Source organism: Pseudophryne corroboree, chromosome 3 (assembly GCF_028390025.1).
Source record: "Pseudophryne corroboree isolate aPseCor3 chromosome 3, aPseCor3.hap2, whole genome shotgun sequence".
NCBI lineage: Eukaryota > Metazoa > Chordata > Amphibia > Anura > Myobatrachidae > Pseudophryne > Pseudophryne corroboree.
Window position 1 is genome coordinate 732,711,237 of NC_086446.1, and position 15,726 is coordinate 732,726,962.

The 15,726-nt window shown below is 47.7% G+C and overlaps 1 protein-coding gene across 1 annotated transcript in view; it reads right to left on the reverse strand.

Moving 5' to 3' along the window:
* The window catches only part of PTPRE (protein tyrosine phosphatase receptor type E), a 297,445-nt gene that overhangs the window by 163,960 nt on the left and 117,759 nt on the right, over positions 1-15,726 (reverse strand). Inside the window, exon 2 of the mRNA XM_063962220.1 lies at positions 4,583-4,694. Coding sequence (XP_063818290.1) covers positions 4,583-4,688 — 106 coding nt within the window. The 5' untranslated portion in view covers positions 4,689-4,694. The remainder of the gene's footprint in view (positions 1-4,582; positions 4,695-15,726) is intronic.

The window sequence follows — 15,726 nt, forward strand, 5'->3', positions numbered from 1 at the left end:
GGACACAGCTGAGCTCCCTGCACCCTGCGTTGAGAAAAGGAAAATTGTTGGCCAAATGCCATTGATGGTGGACAACCATGATTGTCCACCATCAGCTTAGTGATGCTGGTGTTTCATCAAGATCAGTAAAGATATGCATCAGTTACCAATGCCCAAAAGAAAAGTAGTGGCTGGCAGTCCTAGCCTGAGAACTTACTGAGTGCTCTGTATTTCTGCTGCACACAATTGGGAGCCATGTGTTGGCTAGATAAGGCTGGCAGCAACTCGTTCATCCCATCCAAGTTATGAAAGAGATGCTCACTGGCAATACTGCACGCATACACACAATTACTAATTTAGGGAGCTGGAGGCCTCTCATCGTCGTAGCCTAAAGATTGTTGTCATGGCATTGCAGACAGAAACATACGCAGCTCTGCATGCTGTGCACATGCTAAATAAACCATTATCACCCTAGTGCTCTGCTCGAGAAAGAAAATCCTTTGTTATCAAAAACACAGATGACGTGCATTTACCAGGTACAACAAATACACATTGTAGCAGCGTTCTCTGCTCAGTAAGTGAGCCGTTAGGCATTCTGGCTAAATGTATATTCAGATTTGTTTTGATTTTTGTTTAAACACCTGCTATGAACAGCCAGAGAATTCACAAAAAGAAAAAGACTCTCGGAGCTGGAGATACTGATAAGTGACTGTTCCGAGTTGATTGCACGTAGCAACTTTTTGCTGCCCATGCGATCAACTAGACACCGCCTATGGGGGGGGGGGGGGGGGGGGGGGGAGTCTATTTCTGCATCGAATTGACGTCAGACATCCGCCCTCCAAACGCCTGGACACGCCTGCGTTGGACTCATCACTCCCACGAAAACGGTGAGTTGCCGCCAGGATTCGCCTTCTTCCTGTCAATCTGCTTGCTGTCGCCGCTTCGACCACTTTCTTCGCTAGCAACGTCGCTGCCTGGCGATGGCCGTCGCCAGGCAACGACGCGCCTGCGCAATGCGGCCACCGTGCATGCGCAGTTCCGACCCGATTGCATGGCTGCGAAGAAGCGAAGCGTGCGATTGGGTCGGAATGACCCCCTGAGTTTTTATTATTATCCATCTTCATCTCCCACACCATTAGATTCCTATACGTCATTCTGGTTCCCAATGTCACTTGTTTTATCCACACTGCGTGGCCTCATGTGTGCTACCTGCTCTTCTTAGTCTATGGGTTAGCATATATAGATGCAGGTGCACTAACCTTGGAGAGAAGTACCAACCAATCAGCGCCTGTCATTTTTCAAAAACAGCATGCAACATGGCAGTTAGGAGCTGTCTGGCTGGTACTTTGGGGTCTATTTACTAAGCCTTGACTGGAGATAAAGTATGAACCAATCAGCTCCTAGCTGTCATTTTTCAAACCCAGTCTGTGACATGGCAGGTAGGAGCTGATTGGCTGTTACTTTATCTCCATTCAAGGCTTAGGGGGATGTGTACTAAGCAGTGATAAAAGTGTAGAAGTGAGCCAGTTGAGAAGTTGTCCATGGCAACCAATCAGCTGCTCTGTATACTTTTATAGTATGCAAATTATAAATGTTACGTCAATGCTGATTGGTTGCCATGGCTCACTTCTCCACTTTTATCACTGCTTAGTACATGACCCCTTTAGCTCTCTCTACTTTATCACTATCCAAGGCTTAGCACATCTGACCCAGAATCTCTTACCAATGATAACTGGTTAAGAAGTAAGGCCTACATTTATCAAGCGTTGGAGAGTGATAAATTGCACAGTGCTAAAGTACCAACCAATCAGCTCCTAACTGCCAGGTTACAGGCTGTGTTTGAAAAATGACAGTTAGGAGCTGATTGGTTGATACTATATCACCGTGCAATTTATCACTCTCCAAGGCTTGATAAATCTGGGCCTAAGTCTCTTTAAAGTGCTTTCAATCTTGTAGATGTTTGTAATTCATCAGCTTGTACCTGGCTAGAACATGGTTGCACTCCCATTAAAACTAGGCAAGCAATTCTGCTGTACTTCCCCTATACAAAAATAAAGGTGGATCTCCGCTTGTATTCAGAGATGGGCAAATCTATATGAATGCACCGCTACTATCCATCTGCTGGTGAAAGCACCCGGAATCACTATCGGCGCACATTTGCACCATCCCTTTCCTTGGTGCAAGAGATCAGTCTTAAATCAGGTGGATCTCTTCATACACTCACTTCTGAATACTGTAGCCTGCAATTCTGACTACACGCCCAGGACACTCGTATTTTCTATGTGCAAATGCCCAGTTCCTGCCTAGTAACACCTGCTCAGCCGCAAGTGGACATCATATATATATATATATATTTCATTTATAGCGCTGTACATACAGCACACATTAGAACAATACAGGGAACACAGAACTTAACAATACAGATACAGAAAAACTACAGCTGAGATGTAGGGAAGTAAAGGACTAATCGGCGTAATACTAGGGTCGGGCAGCCGTTGGAAGAGATAACTGGCTGCGAGCGAGAGGAGATGCGGGTATAGACAGTCGCTGAGTATGAGAACGCTGTAATTGAAGTGCGAGAGAAGAGGACTGTGAGAACAGGAGGGAAGAGGGCCCTGCTCCAAGGATCTCACAATCTAGGGGGAGGGGGAGACAGCCAGGTGACATGAGGTGCAAGCAAGCAGAAGGTGGCATGATGGCAGGAAGTAAGCGAGGTAGAGATGGCTAAGACATGAGGCAGGAAGTTGGGAGAGTGGCCTCAAGATTAAGTTATACGGAAGGGAACGCTTTAATGAATGTGGGTTTTCTGTGCCCGTGTGAAGCTTTGCAAGGTCAATAATAGAGTGAGGGAGCTTGTTCCAGTGAAGGGGGCAGCACGGACAAAATCTTAGATTCGCGCATAGGATGCAGTGACCAGGGTAGGGCAGAGGTGGCGGTCATTGGCCAACCGGAGAGGGTGGGAGGGAATACTGTATGTAGGGAGATGAGGTTGGAGATGGAGGGAGCAGTGTAGTTAGAGAGGGCCTTGTTCGTGAGGGTGAGGCGTGTGAAGAGGATTCTGTCGGGGAATGGGAGCCAGTGCAGGTTATTTTGATAAGGGAGTGGCAGATGTGGAGCGGCGGGAGAGAGGAAGATAAGTCTAGCTGCGGAGCTGAGAACAGATCGGAGTGGAGGAAGATGGGAGAGTGGGAGAGGAGAATGTTGCAATAGTCAAGCCATAAGATGACCAGTGAGTGGATAATAAGTTTAGTCACACTCTGGGAGAGGAATGGCCTGATGCGAGCGATGTGCGTAGCTGGAACTGACAGGATTCATATATACAGTATATAGGGTTCATTGTATTGTACCTGTTTTCCAAAGCCAGATCCAAGTTTTAAAGATTTGCCCCTGAATGTGTCCCTATTTTTCAGTACTGAACAAAACACAATAACACCTCTCTTATTTTATAGGTTAGAAGCCTTTGTTACCATCTATTGTTATTCAACTCTATTCTATTTCAGTTCTCATTTTTCAAGAAAACATAAATACGCACTGGCAACAAGAAGACCAGAATTCTCCCAGAATACTATGACAGATACAATCTAAAAACACTAAAACATTTTTCACATTATCTAGGCTTTATGAAATCGTTATTTTTTTTTATAATGGAACATTTACAATGCAACATCAAAGCTGCTTGTAATTAACTACAGTAAACAAGATACGATGGTGGATCCCAGTGTCACAATGTCTGAAGACTGCATCACCTGCAACATGGTTAGGTGCACCGGTTAGGCAGCATATACCTGGAAATTATTTTCAAACTACTAAAGGCACCTGGCATCACCTCAGTGTCTGCCGCTGTTCCAACCCAATCTCCTCTCTATCTGGCAAATCTGCTGCTCTGCTCCCACTCTGTCCCACTCTGACATCTCTCTACCTGCTGCTCCGTCCTGTCCTGCCCCCTCTCTGCTTGCTGCTCTGTCCTGTCCTGCCCCCTCTCTGCTTGCTGCTCTGTCCTTTCCTGCCCCCTCTCTGTTTGCTGCTCTGCCTTTCCTGCCCCCTCTCTGCTAGCTGCTCTGTCCTTTCCTACTTGCTGCTCTGTCCTGTCCTGCCCTGCCCCCTCTCTGTTTGCTGCTCTGCCTTTCCTGCCCCCTCTCTGCTAGCTGCTCTGTCCTTTCCTGCCCCCTCTCTGCTTGCTGCTCTGTCCTTTCCTGCCCCCTCTCTGTTTGCTGCTCTGTCCTTTCCTGCCCCCTCTCTGTTTGCTGCTCTGTCCCGTTCCGCCCCCTCTCTGCTTGCTATTCTGTCCTTTCCTGCCCCCTCTTTGTTTGCTGCTCTGTCCCGTCCTGCCCCCTCTCTGTTTGCTGCTCTGTCCCGTCCTGCCACCTCTGTTTGCTGCTCTGTCCCACTCCGCCCCCTGCTCTCTCCTGCACCTCCCTCCCGCTCAGTCCCTCCCCCGCATTCCCGACAGAGCGTTATGCCTCCTCTCCTGGTTCATGCAAGGCTAGGGTCTGTCCCGTCCCACTAGCAGAGGGAGCCATTGGAGACGGAACAGACCATAGTAGATTACTATATAGATATATGGTAACAAGTCAGAAGTTTTAGTTAAAAACAATTCTCTTACTTGGTGAGGTGAAGTACGATGAAGTTGTTTGGTTCTCATCTGCAGTCAGCACAGGACAGAGGGTAATACTGAGGTAAAGAATTTGGGAAGAGAGCCACCCGTTCATGTTTACCTAAAACGGAAAATACATTTTATATATCTTTTCAAAAACTGTCTTTTCAGCATTATTAAATCAATAACATTTTTAAAGTTAAAATATAAATTCAACTAGATCCCCTCTTTTTTTTTAAGAAGTACTGTATGAGCATTTTTATGATATTGATGGTCACACAGATGGAACATCCAACTGCTTCAAGGTGGCAATACACATAAGTTATACAGGAGACTCGCAACACTGCCACACAGGGGGGACATCCCATTGCTTGTAGGTGTGAATGCACATAAGAGGCACATTCCGCTGTCACACAGGTGGGACACCCCCGCTGTCACACACAGGTGGGACACAACACCATCAAATAGGTGGAACTCCCCACAGCTTTTAGGCACGAATGTACACAAATTACACAGGAGGCGCACCGAACAGACACACAAGTGGGACACTTCACTGTCACCTATGTGAGACACCCTACTGTTGGGATGGGGTCGGGTGACCATCGGTTGGGATCCCGGCGGTCAGCATACTGACTCTATGATTCCACCTGCCAGTATGCCGGCGCGCGGGGGGAGCGAGCGCAACAAAGCCCCTTGCGGGCTTGGTGGCTCACTGCGCTTGCCACAGGTTCTATTCCCGCTCTCTGAATCTCGTAGACACCCATGAGTGGGAATAGTCCCTGCTAGTCGACATGCCAAGTGTCGGCATTTGAAGTGGACGGGATTCTGGTGTCGGTATCCTAGCCGACGGGATCCCGACAGCCGGTTACATGACTGCATCCCCTACTGTCATATACAGTAAGTGGGAAACCTCCCCGCTTGGCAGCGGACACAACAAGCACATTACTAGTGACAGTGCCCCTTTAACAGCTTTGTGACAATAGAGTCTTAAGAAAACTGAACGAGCAGCCAATGATCCAATCTCATATTAAAAGTGTAACGTGTACACACCAGGTAACATTTTATACGGTATTTCTGAAATAATAAGATTTTAAACCTACCGGTAAATCTTTTTCTCCTAGTCCGTAGAGGATGCCGGGGACTCCATAAGGACCAGGTGGAATAGACGGGCTCCGCAGGAGACATGGGCACTAAAAAGAACTTTAGATATGGGTGTGCACTGGCTCCTCCCTCTATGCCCCTCCTCCAGACCTCAGTTAGAGAAACTGTGCCCAGAGGAGACGGACAGTACGAGGAAAGGATTTTTGTTAATCCAAGGGCAAGATTCATACCAGCCCACACCATCCACACCGTATAACATGGAACCAGTTAACAGTATGAAACAAAACAGCATCAGCCCGCGCCTGATCAAAACTGTAACATAACCCTTATGTAAGCCAAAACTATATACAAGTCTTGCAGAATTTAGTCCGCACTGGGACAGGCGCCCAGCATCCTCTACGGACTAGGAGAAAAAGATTTACCGGTAGGTTTAAAATCTTATTTTCTCTTACGTCCTAGAGGATGCTGGGGACTCCGTAAGGACCATGGGGATTATACCAAAGCTCCAAAACGGGCGGGAGAGTGCGGATGACTCTGCAGCACCGACTGAGCAAACATGAGGTCCTCATCAGCCAGGGTATCAAACTTGTAGAACTGTGCAAAGGTGTTTGAACCCGACCAAGTCGCCGCTCGGCAAAGCTGTAATGCCGAGACACCTCGGGCAGCCGCCCAAGAAGAGCCCACCTTCCTAGTGGAATGGGCCTTTACTGAATTTGGTAACGGCAATCCAGCCGTAGAATGAGCCTGCTGAATCGTGTTACAGATCCAGCAAGCAATAGTCTGCTTAGAAGCAGGAGCGCCAAACTTGTTGGCTGCATACAGGACAAACAGTGCCTCTGTTTTCCTAACCCGAGCCGTTCTGGCTACATACATTTTCAATGCCCTGACCACATCAAGGGACTCGGAATCCTCCAAGTCCCGCGTAGCCACAGGCACCACAATAGGTTGGTTCATATGAAAAGAGGAAACCACCTTAGGCAAAAATTGAGGACGAGTCCGCAACTCAGCTCTATCCACATGGAAAATCAGATTGGGGCTTTTATGAGATAAAGCCGCCAACTCAGACACTCGCATTGCCGATGCCAAGGCCAACAACATGACCACTTTCCAAGTGAGATACTTTAATTCCACAGTTTGAAGAGGCTTAAACCAGTTAGACTTAAGGAACCGCAACACCACGTTAAGGTCCCATGGTGCCACAGGAGGCACAAAAGGAGGCTGGATATGCAGCACTCCCTTCACAAAAGTCTGGACTTCTGGGAGAGAAGCCAATTCCTTCTGAAAGAAAATGGATAGGGCCGAAATCTGAACCTTAATGGAGCCTAATTTTAGGCCCAAATTCACTCCAGTCTGTAGGAAGTGAAGGAAACGGCCCAGATGGAATTCTTCCGGAGGAGCATTTCTGGACTCACACCAAGACACATACTTCCTCCATATATGGTGATAATGTTTTGCTGTCACGTCCTTCCTAGCCTTTATCAGAGTAGGAATGACCTCATCCGGAATGCCCTTTTCCGCTAGGATCCGGCGTTCAACCGCCATGCCGTCAAACGCAGCCGCGGTAAGTCTTGGAACAGACAGGGCCCCTGTTGTAACAGGTCCTCTCTGAGAGGAAGAGGCCACGGATCTTCTGTGAGCATTTCCTGCAGATCCGGATACCAGGCCCTTCGAGGCCAAGTTGGAACAATGAGAATTGTCTGTACTCCTCTTCGTCTTATGATTCTCAATATCTTGGAGATGAGAGGAAGAGGAGGGAACACATAGACCGACTGGAACACCCACGGTGTCACCAGGGCGTCCACTGCTACTGCCTGAGGGTCCCTTGACCTGGCGCAATACCTCGAAAGTTTCTTGATGAGGCGTGACGCCATCATGTCTATATGAGGCAGTCCCCACTGACTTGCAATCTCTGCAAACACTTCCTGATGAAGTCCCCACTCTCCTGGATGTAGATCGTGTCTGCTGAGGAAGTCCGCTTCAAAGTTGTCCACTCCCGGAATGAAGACTGCCGTCAGAGCGCTTACATGATTTTCCGCTCAACGAAGAATCCTGGCGGCTTCTGCCATTGCCACTCTGCTCCTTGTTCAGCCTTGACGGTTTACATGAGCCACTGCGGTCACGTTGTCTGACTGAATCAGAACCGGTAGGTCGCGAAGCAAATTCTCCGCTTGACGAAGGCAGTTGTATATGGCCCTTAATTCCAGTACGTTGATGTGTAGACAAGCCTCCTGGCTTGACCATAGACCTTGGAAGTTTCTTCCCTGTGTGACTGCTCCCCATCCTCGGAAGCTCGCGTCCGTGGTTACCAGAACCCAGTCCTGAATGCCGAACCTGCGACCCTCTAGAAGGTGAGCACTCTGCAGCCACCACAGGAGAGATACCCTGGCCCTGGGGGACAGGCTGATCATCTGATGAATCTGTAGATGCGACCCGGACCACTTGTCCAGAAGGTCCCACTGAAAAGTCCTTGCATGGAACCTGCCGAATGGAATGGCCTCGTAAGACGCCACCATCTTTCCCAGGACTCGAGTGCAGTGATGCACCGACACCCTTTTTGGCTTCAAGAGGTCCCTGACCAAGTTCAGGAGTTCTTGGGCCTTTTCCATCGGGAGAAAAACCCTTTTCTGGTCTGTATCCAGAATCATGCCTAAGAAAGGCAAACGGGTCGTTGGAACCAACTGTGACTTCGGGAGATTGAGAATCCAGCCGTGCTGCTGCAACACCCTCAGGGAGAGTGCCACGCTGTTCAGCAACTGCTCTCTTGATCTCGCTTTTATTAGGAGATCGTCCAAGTACGGGATAATTGTGACTCCTTGCTTGCGCAGGAGCACCATCATTTCCGCCATTATCTTGGTGAAAATCCTCGGGCCGTGGAAAGCCCAAACGGCAACGTCTGAAATTGGTAATGACAATCCTGTACAGCAAATCTCAGGAACGCCTGATGAGGCGGATATATGGGGACATGAAGGTATGCATCCTTTATGTCCAGGGACACCATATAATCCCCCCCTTCCAGGCTGGCGATGACCGCTCTGAGTGATTCCATCTTGAACTTGAACCTTTTTAAGTATAGGTTTAAGGATTTTAAATTCAGAATTGGTCTGACCGAACCGTCCGGTTTCGGGACCACAAACAGGGTTGAGTAATACCCCATCCCCTGCTGAAGCAGGGGAACCTTGACCACCACTTGTTGAAGACACAATTTTTGAATTGCTGCTAAAACTACCTGGATGCTGCTAAAACTACCTGGATGGGGAAGAAGCCGGTAGGGCTGATTTGAAAAACCGGCGAGGAGGCACCTCTTCGAATTCCAGCTTGTAACCCTGGGAAACAATGTCTATTGCCCAGGGATCCACCTGTGATTGAACCCAGACGTGGCTGAAAAGTCGAAGACGTGCCCCTACTGGAGCGGACTCCCTCAGTGGAGCCCCAACGTCATGCGGTGGATTTTGTAGAAGCCGGGGAGGACTTCTGCTCCTGGGAACTAGCTGTAGTTGGCAGCTTTTTCCCCTTGCCCTTACCTCTGGCAAGAAAGGAAGATCCCCGTACTCTCTTGGATTTATGCGACCGAAAGGACTGCATCTGATAATGTGGCGTTTTCTTAGGCTGTGAGGAAACATACGGTAAAAAAGTTGATTTACCTGCAGTAGCTGTGGAAACCAGGTCCGTGAGACCTTCCCCAAATAAGTCCTCACCCTTGTAAAGCAAAACCTCCATATGCCTCTTCGAGTCGGCATCATTCGTCCATTGTCGGGTCCATAGGGCTCGCCTAGCAGAAATCGCCATCGCGTTGGCTCTGGAACCCAGTAGCCCAACGTCTCTCTGAGCATCTCTCATATACAGGACAGCATCCTTAATATGACCCAAGGTCAATAAAATGGTTTCCTTATCCAGCGTATCAATATCAGCAGGTATCTGTCCACGCTGCTATAGCGCTACAAACCCAAGCCGATGCTATCGCCGGTCTGAGTAATGTACCAGTATGTGTGTAAATAGACTTCAAGGTAGTCTCCTGTCTGCGATCAGCAGGATACTTGAGGGCTGCGGTATCCTGAGACGGCAGCGCTACCTTTTTGCATAAGCGTGTCAACGCTTTGTCCACCCTTGGGGAGGATTCCCACCGTATCCTGTCCTTTGTCGGGAAAGGATACGCCATAAGAATCCTCTTGGGAATCTGCAGTTTCTTGTCTGGAGTTTCCCAAGCCCTTTCAAACAACTCATTTAGCTCATGAGAAGGGGGAAAAGTAACCTCAGGCTTCTTTTCTTTAAACATGTGTATCCTCGTGTCAGGTACCGAGGGGTCATCTGTTATATGCAACACATCCTTTATTGCAATAATCATATAATGAATACTTTTAGCCAATTTAGGCTGCAACTTCGCATCATCATAGTCGACACTGGAGTCAGAATCCGTGTCGGTATCAGTGTCAACTACTTGGGATAGTGGGCGCTTCTGAGACCCAGAAAGTCCCTGCGTCATAGTGAAAGGCAGGGATTGACTGCCTGTACATTCCCTGGACTCCGCTTTGTCCAACCTCTTGTGTAATAAATTCACATTTGCATTTAAAACATTCCACATATCCAACCAATCAGGTGTTGGCGTTGCCGACGGAGACACCACACTCATTTGCTCCAACTCCTCCTTAGAAGAGCCCTCCGCTTCAGACATGCCGACACACGCGTACCGACACCCCACACACTCAGGGAAATCTCTAATCTGGAGACAGTTCCCCAACAAGGCCCTTTGGAGAGAAAGAGAGAGAGTATGCCAGCACAAACCCAGCGCCAATGACCCTGGAAAAATCCCAGATATATAGCGCTTTTCTTTATATAATAACTGCGCCAAATTATGTGCCCCCCCCCCTTCTTTAAAACCCTCTGTCACCGTGTTCAGCAGGGGAGAGTCCGGGGAGCCAGCTTCCCAGCGGTGTGCTGTGGAGAAAATGGCGCTGGTTAGTGCTGAGAGATCAAGCTCCACCCCCTCAGCGGCGGGCTTCGGTCCCGCTCGATTTCTTCAAAACTGGTGGGGGATTTAAATATACAGCCCGCAGAGCCTATATATCTATACTGGCCAGTCCTAGAGGTTTATTATTGCTGCCCAGGGCGCCCCCCCCTGCGCCCTGCACCCATCAGTGCCTGCCGCTGTGTGTGGGAGCAATGGCGCGCAGCGGTAACGCTGCGCGTTACCTCTGAGAAGATCTGAAGTCTTCTGCCGGCTCTGAAGTCTTCTATCTTCTTATACTCACCCGGCTTCTATCTTCCGGCTCTGTGAGGAGGACGGCGGCGCGGCTCCGGGACGAACAGCGAGGGGAGACCTGCATTCCGACTCCCTCTGGAGCTAATGGTGTCCAGTAGCCTAAGAAGCAGAGCCTAGCATTTAAGTAGGTCTGCTTCTCTCTCCTCAGTCCCACGATGCAGGGAGCCTTTTGCCAGCAGGGCTCCATGAAACTAAAAAAAACTAACAAAATTCTTTCTTTCAGAGAAACTCAGGAGAGCTCTCTGTAATGCACCCAGTCTCCTCTGGGCACAGTATCAAACTGAGGTCTGGGGGAGGGGCATAGAGGGAGAAGCCAGTGCACACCCATATCTAAAGTTCTTTTTAGTGCCCATGTCTCCTGCGGAGCCCGTCTATTCCCCCTGGTCCTTACGAAGTCCCCAGCATCCTCAAGGACGTAAGAGAAAAAGAGGTATTTCATTTCCATCCATATAATTATATACACACATGCATTTGGTAGACTTCTGAAGACAAAGCACATGCTACATACATGAAAACACATATACTAGTGTTCATTCTAGCACCCTGCACCTTTCAAATCCTGTGCAGTTCCTCTTTCCTGCCTGGGGTGTCGCTCTCTGCCCTGGTGCTTCTCGGCACACACAGGTCTGTATCACAACACTGAGTAACAGATCAGAGTGTGCTGAGAAGCACCACAGCAGAAGAGACACCCCAGGCAGGAAAGAGGAACTTACTGATTTTGAAAGGCGCAGGGTGCTAGAATGAACACTACATATACTGCAGCACCAAGTAGTTATACCTGTAGTCTATGATGGTTCAAAAGGGGGGCGCTGCAGCGCAGTCCAAAATCTAAAATAGGGGAGCCACACTAACTGCCGTCCCCAAACATCGCCGGCGGGACTCACTGGCAGTTGGTGTGGCGCCCCTATTTGAATTTTGGACTGTGCTGCAGCCCCACCTCTGCCACTGGCTGCAGTGTATACGGAAAGTTTTGGCCAGACACGTTTGACATCTTCAGGATCTACAGGACTGATCTAAACTGTACCGAAACGTATGAATTTGACCCCATTCCGGAGATGGTTGGGAGTCATGATACTGATACAACATTAACATACGATTAGCTAAATACAAACTGACACAAGCATCCTGTGACTTCTGTACAGCCAGTTTGCAAGTAAAACAAGATAAATAGATACAGACCGCAATCTACAGTATGGGACTGCACATCTATCATAGAATAGAGATAATAATGTGACATTTATATATATAGCAAGGATTGTGGGACGGCTAGAATGACACCTTCTTCTGCAGCAAGGATCACACGACCAATAAAACCACCAATGCTTAATAAAGACACAGGGACAAAACCCGAGTTGCACATAAGTCACCAACAACTGCATTAATACTAATATTAGCATATTTGCAGAGTAGCGCACCCCCCCCCCCCCCCCCACTCCTTCCCCACCACCACCACCACCTATGCATCAGCTTGTGGCAGTAGCAGTCATCATAATCCGCATTCAACTGCACCAGCCCTATACCTGGTGCAAGAGATCCGGCTGAAATCTGATGGATCGCTGTGTACCCACAACTCTGTACATCCCACAATTCAGTTTACATGCCTGCAACAAGCCCTCGGGAATAATCAGCCTACGGGATAACACCCAGTTGCCACTCATCACGCACCGGCTATTAGAAATGTGGTTCCTAATGTGCATAATTCTGCCCTGGAGAGGTAGGTGCAGAATCCTTCAACAGCACAGAGTATCAGGACAACGTGGGTCATTCCAAGTTGATCGCTCACTAGCTACTTTTTGCAGCGCTGCGATCGGATAGTCGCCGCCTATGGGGGAGTGTATTTTCTTTGTTAAATACATCACTCAGCAACGATCCGCTTTGTACCCGTACGACGTGCCTGCGCATTGCGGTGCATATGCATGCGCAGTTTTGCCAAGTTTTAACCTGATCGCAGGGCTGCAAAAAGTTGCTAGCGAGCGATCAACTTGGAATGACCCCCCAATCTCAAGATGACACATGATAATTGTGGTGTTAAACATACAGTCTGTAAAAGGGTAATGCTGACCTAGCAACGCCTGGTGAATAATGGCGAGCCAGCCAGGTTCTATACATTCGTTACACATGTACAAATAAATGTCCTCATTCAGAATCATTGTGCATGGTCATTATAAGGAAGGCAGCCGTCACATTCCAGTGTCAGCTTTCCAAAAAATGCATGTTTAATAAAGATTTTACTCTCAAGGTATAAAGAAGAAGTTCAGCCTTCTCGTCCGCTGCAACCACCTATTCCATGATCCACATTAACAAGCTTCTTATTCTAAAATATCGTACTTCGTAGTCTTAAATCATCAAGCCAAGCACTCAATAGCATGTTATAATATGACTTCCAGAGGACCTCTCCAGTATGCTTTTTATAAAGACCTTATTATAGTACAGGGCATTACTGCAATTCCGTCAATGAATGTAAATTGAAGCGTATGGCCATGCCATTTTATTTATATGATAGATGTATTTGTGAAAGCTGTTTATTACACTACAAGTATCCGCTGCATTTAATCTCATGTCTGTTATTTTATACCCGTCTGCTGTGGGGTTACAGTATATACGTAAGATGATAAGACAAAGACCCATACAAGTGTGTTCCCACAGCTGGCCCGTTAATGCTTGCAGGGATCCTACTAGGAATAATGGAAGAGCTGTGTTCTAGGCAAAATGTTTCACATTCAAGCGCTGTCCAGTTCTGCGTCTCAGAATTCAGTGGTGGGTGACACAAAACAGGATCACACTGTTGTCCCAACTGCATAATAATCACCACTTGTCTTTTTGCCTTGGTGTTTAAGCTATTATAAAATACTTATTCATTTTCAGTTGTTCTTATTTTTAGCAGATATAGATGAGAAACATAATAATGAAATTTTATTATTTAGTATAGAAGCAAATTCATTATATGTGAGTTTTTAGGCATATTATTATTACTGCTATTATTAGACTTTATTTACTTAGGATAAATAAATATGCATAGTAACAAATGGGAGCATAAAAACGGACACATAATAAACAGAAATAATACAAACACAACCACAGAGTCACCAACGTGGGAACACTACTGACACTTATGTGGGCATAGTGCCGACACATAATAAATAACAGTGACACAAATCAAAAATACATGGGGGAGGGGGGGGGGGGGGGAGAGACACATTAGGAGGGAGGGCCCTGCTCGCACAAGCTTAGTGATGTGGGAGAGAAGGCCTGGTTAGGTAGGGGTGTGGTTCATTAGGTTGACATGAGTTAGGTCGACATACATTGGGTCAACCACGCTTGGTCGACATGGTCATTATGTCGACATGGAAAAAGGTCGACATGTTTTGTTACTTTTGTCGTTTTCTTCGTAAAGTGACTGGGAACCCCAATTAGTGCACCGTGTCCCCTCACATGCTTCAGGCAAGGTTCCTCACTGCGCTTAGCACAGGTTACTATTCCCAATCATAGTCCACGTGGATCTTAAAGTACGAAAAATGTCAAAAAAATATTTTTAAAAAATGTGATAAAACTCATGTCTACCTTTTTCCATGTCGACCTAATGACCATGTCGACCTAATGACCATGTCGACCTAGTGATCATGTTGACCTAATGCATGTCGACCAAACGTGGTCGACCCAATGTATGTTGACCTAACTCATGTTGACCTAATGACCACCATCCGTTAGGCAGAGATCAGGTGCACAAGGGTGAGTGAGTTTTGTGAGACCACCTAAAGCAGGGATGGGGAACCTTCGGCCCTCCAGCTGTTGTTGAACTACACATACCAGCATGCCTTGCTACATGTTTGCTATTTGGCCATGCTAAAACGGTTGCAGGGCATGCTGGGATGTGTAGTTCAACAACAGCTGGAAGGCTGAAGGTTCCCCATCCCTGACCTAAAGCAATAGATATTAAGGGAGAGTTAACAGAATGAAGGAGGGCATTCCATAGGTAGGGGGCAGCGCAGGAGAAGTCTTGGAGGCGAGGGTGAGAGGTGGTAATCAGAGAGTCGGAAAGGCCTGATGACCAAGGGAAGGGGGTGGGTGGCAGAGTTTATTGAGGTTAGAGATATAGGAGGTACAGGAGAGAGCTTTGAAGGTTAGGGTGAGAAGTTCAAACTGGATCCTGTAGGGAGCAGGAAGCCTGCGGAGGGATTGGCAGAGGAGGAGACAGAACGGCATGACAGAAAGATCAGTCTACAGTAGCAGCAGCGTTAAGGTGAGATTGGAGTGGAGAGAGGCGGATGGAAGTTAATGCTTGCAGGTTATGCTGCTAGGGGAAAGTCTTTCTATAAGGAAGGGGATACAGTATAGTGGATGCAGCCCGAGTAAAGTCCTGGGATAAGAAGAAAGTAATGAGTGTCGCTCAGAATATGGCCAGAGCTGTGGAGACAGCAGAACAGATGTACGTTGCTGCAAATGTTTTAAAGACTCTTCATGTTAGAAGAAGCATTATATATTGGAATCAGTAAAGCACTAGCACATAGGGCATATCATGCATTTCTGAATGTGGCCCTAACTCACGATTTACAGCAAGCTGTAGGCGCACCACGGCCGATATACACAACTTAGAACAGGTGCAAATGATTCTGGGTCATACGCATTTCACTCATTTCTCACTAGCGACAGAATGGGCCCTAACGGGTGGCAACAGGAGAGTTGCTGTTAAGTGGAGTGTCCCATGGGCGTATGGTCAGTATTGCTACTTATTCTGCGTTGTGCATATTCAGAGTGCACATCAGTTTCACTCACATCTATGGCACCAAGCGTGGGT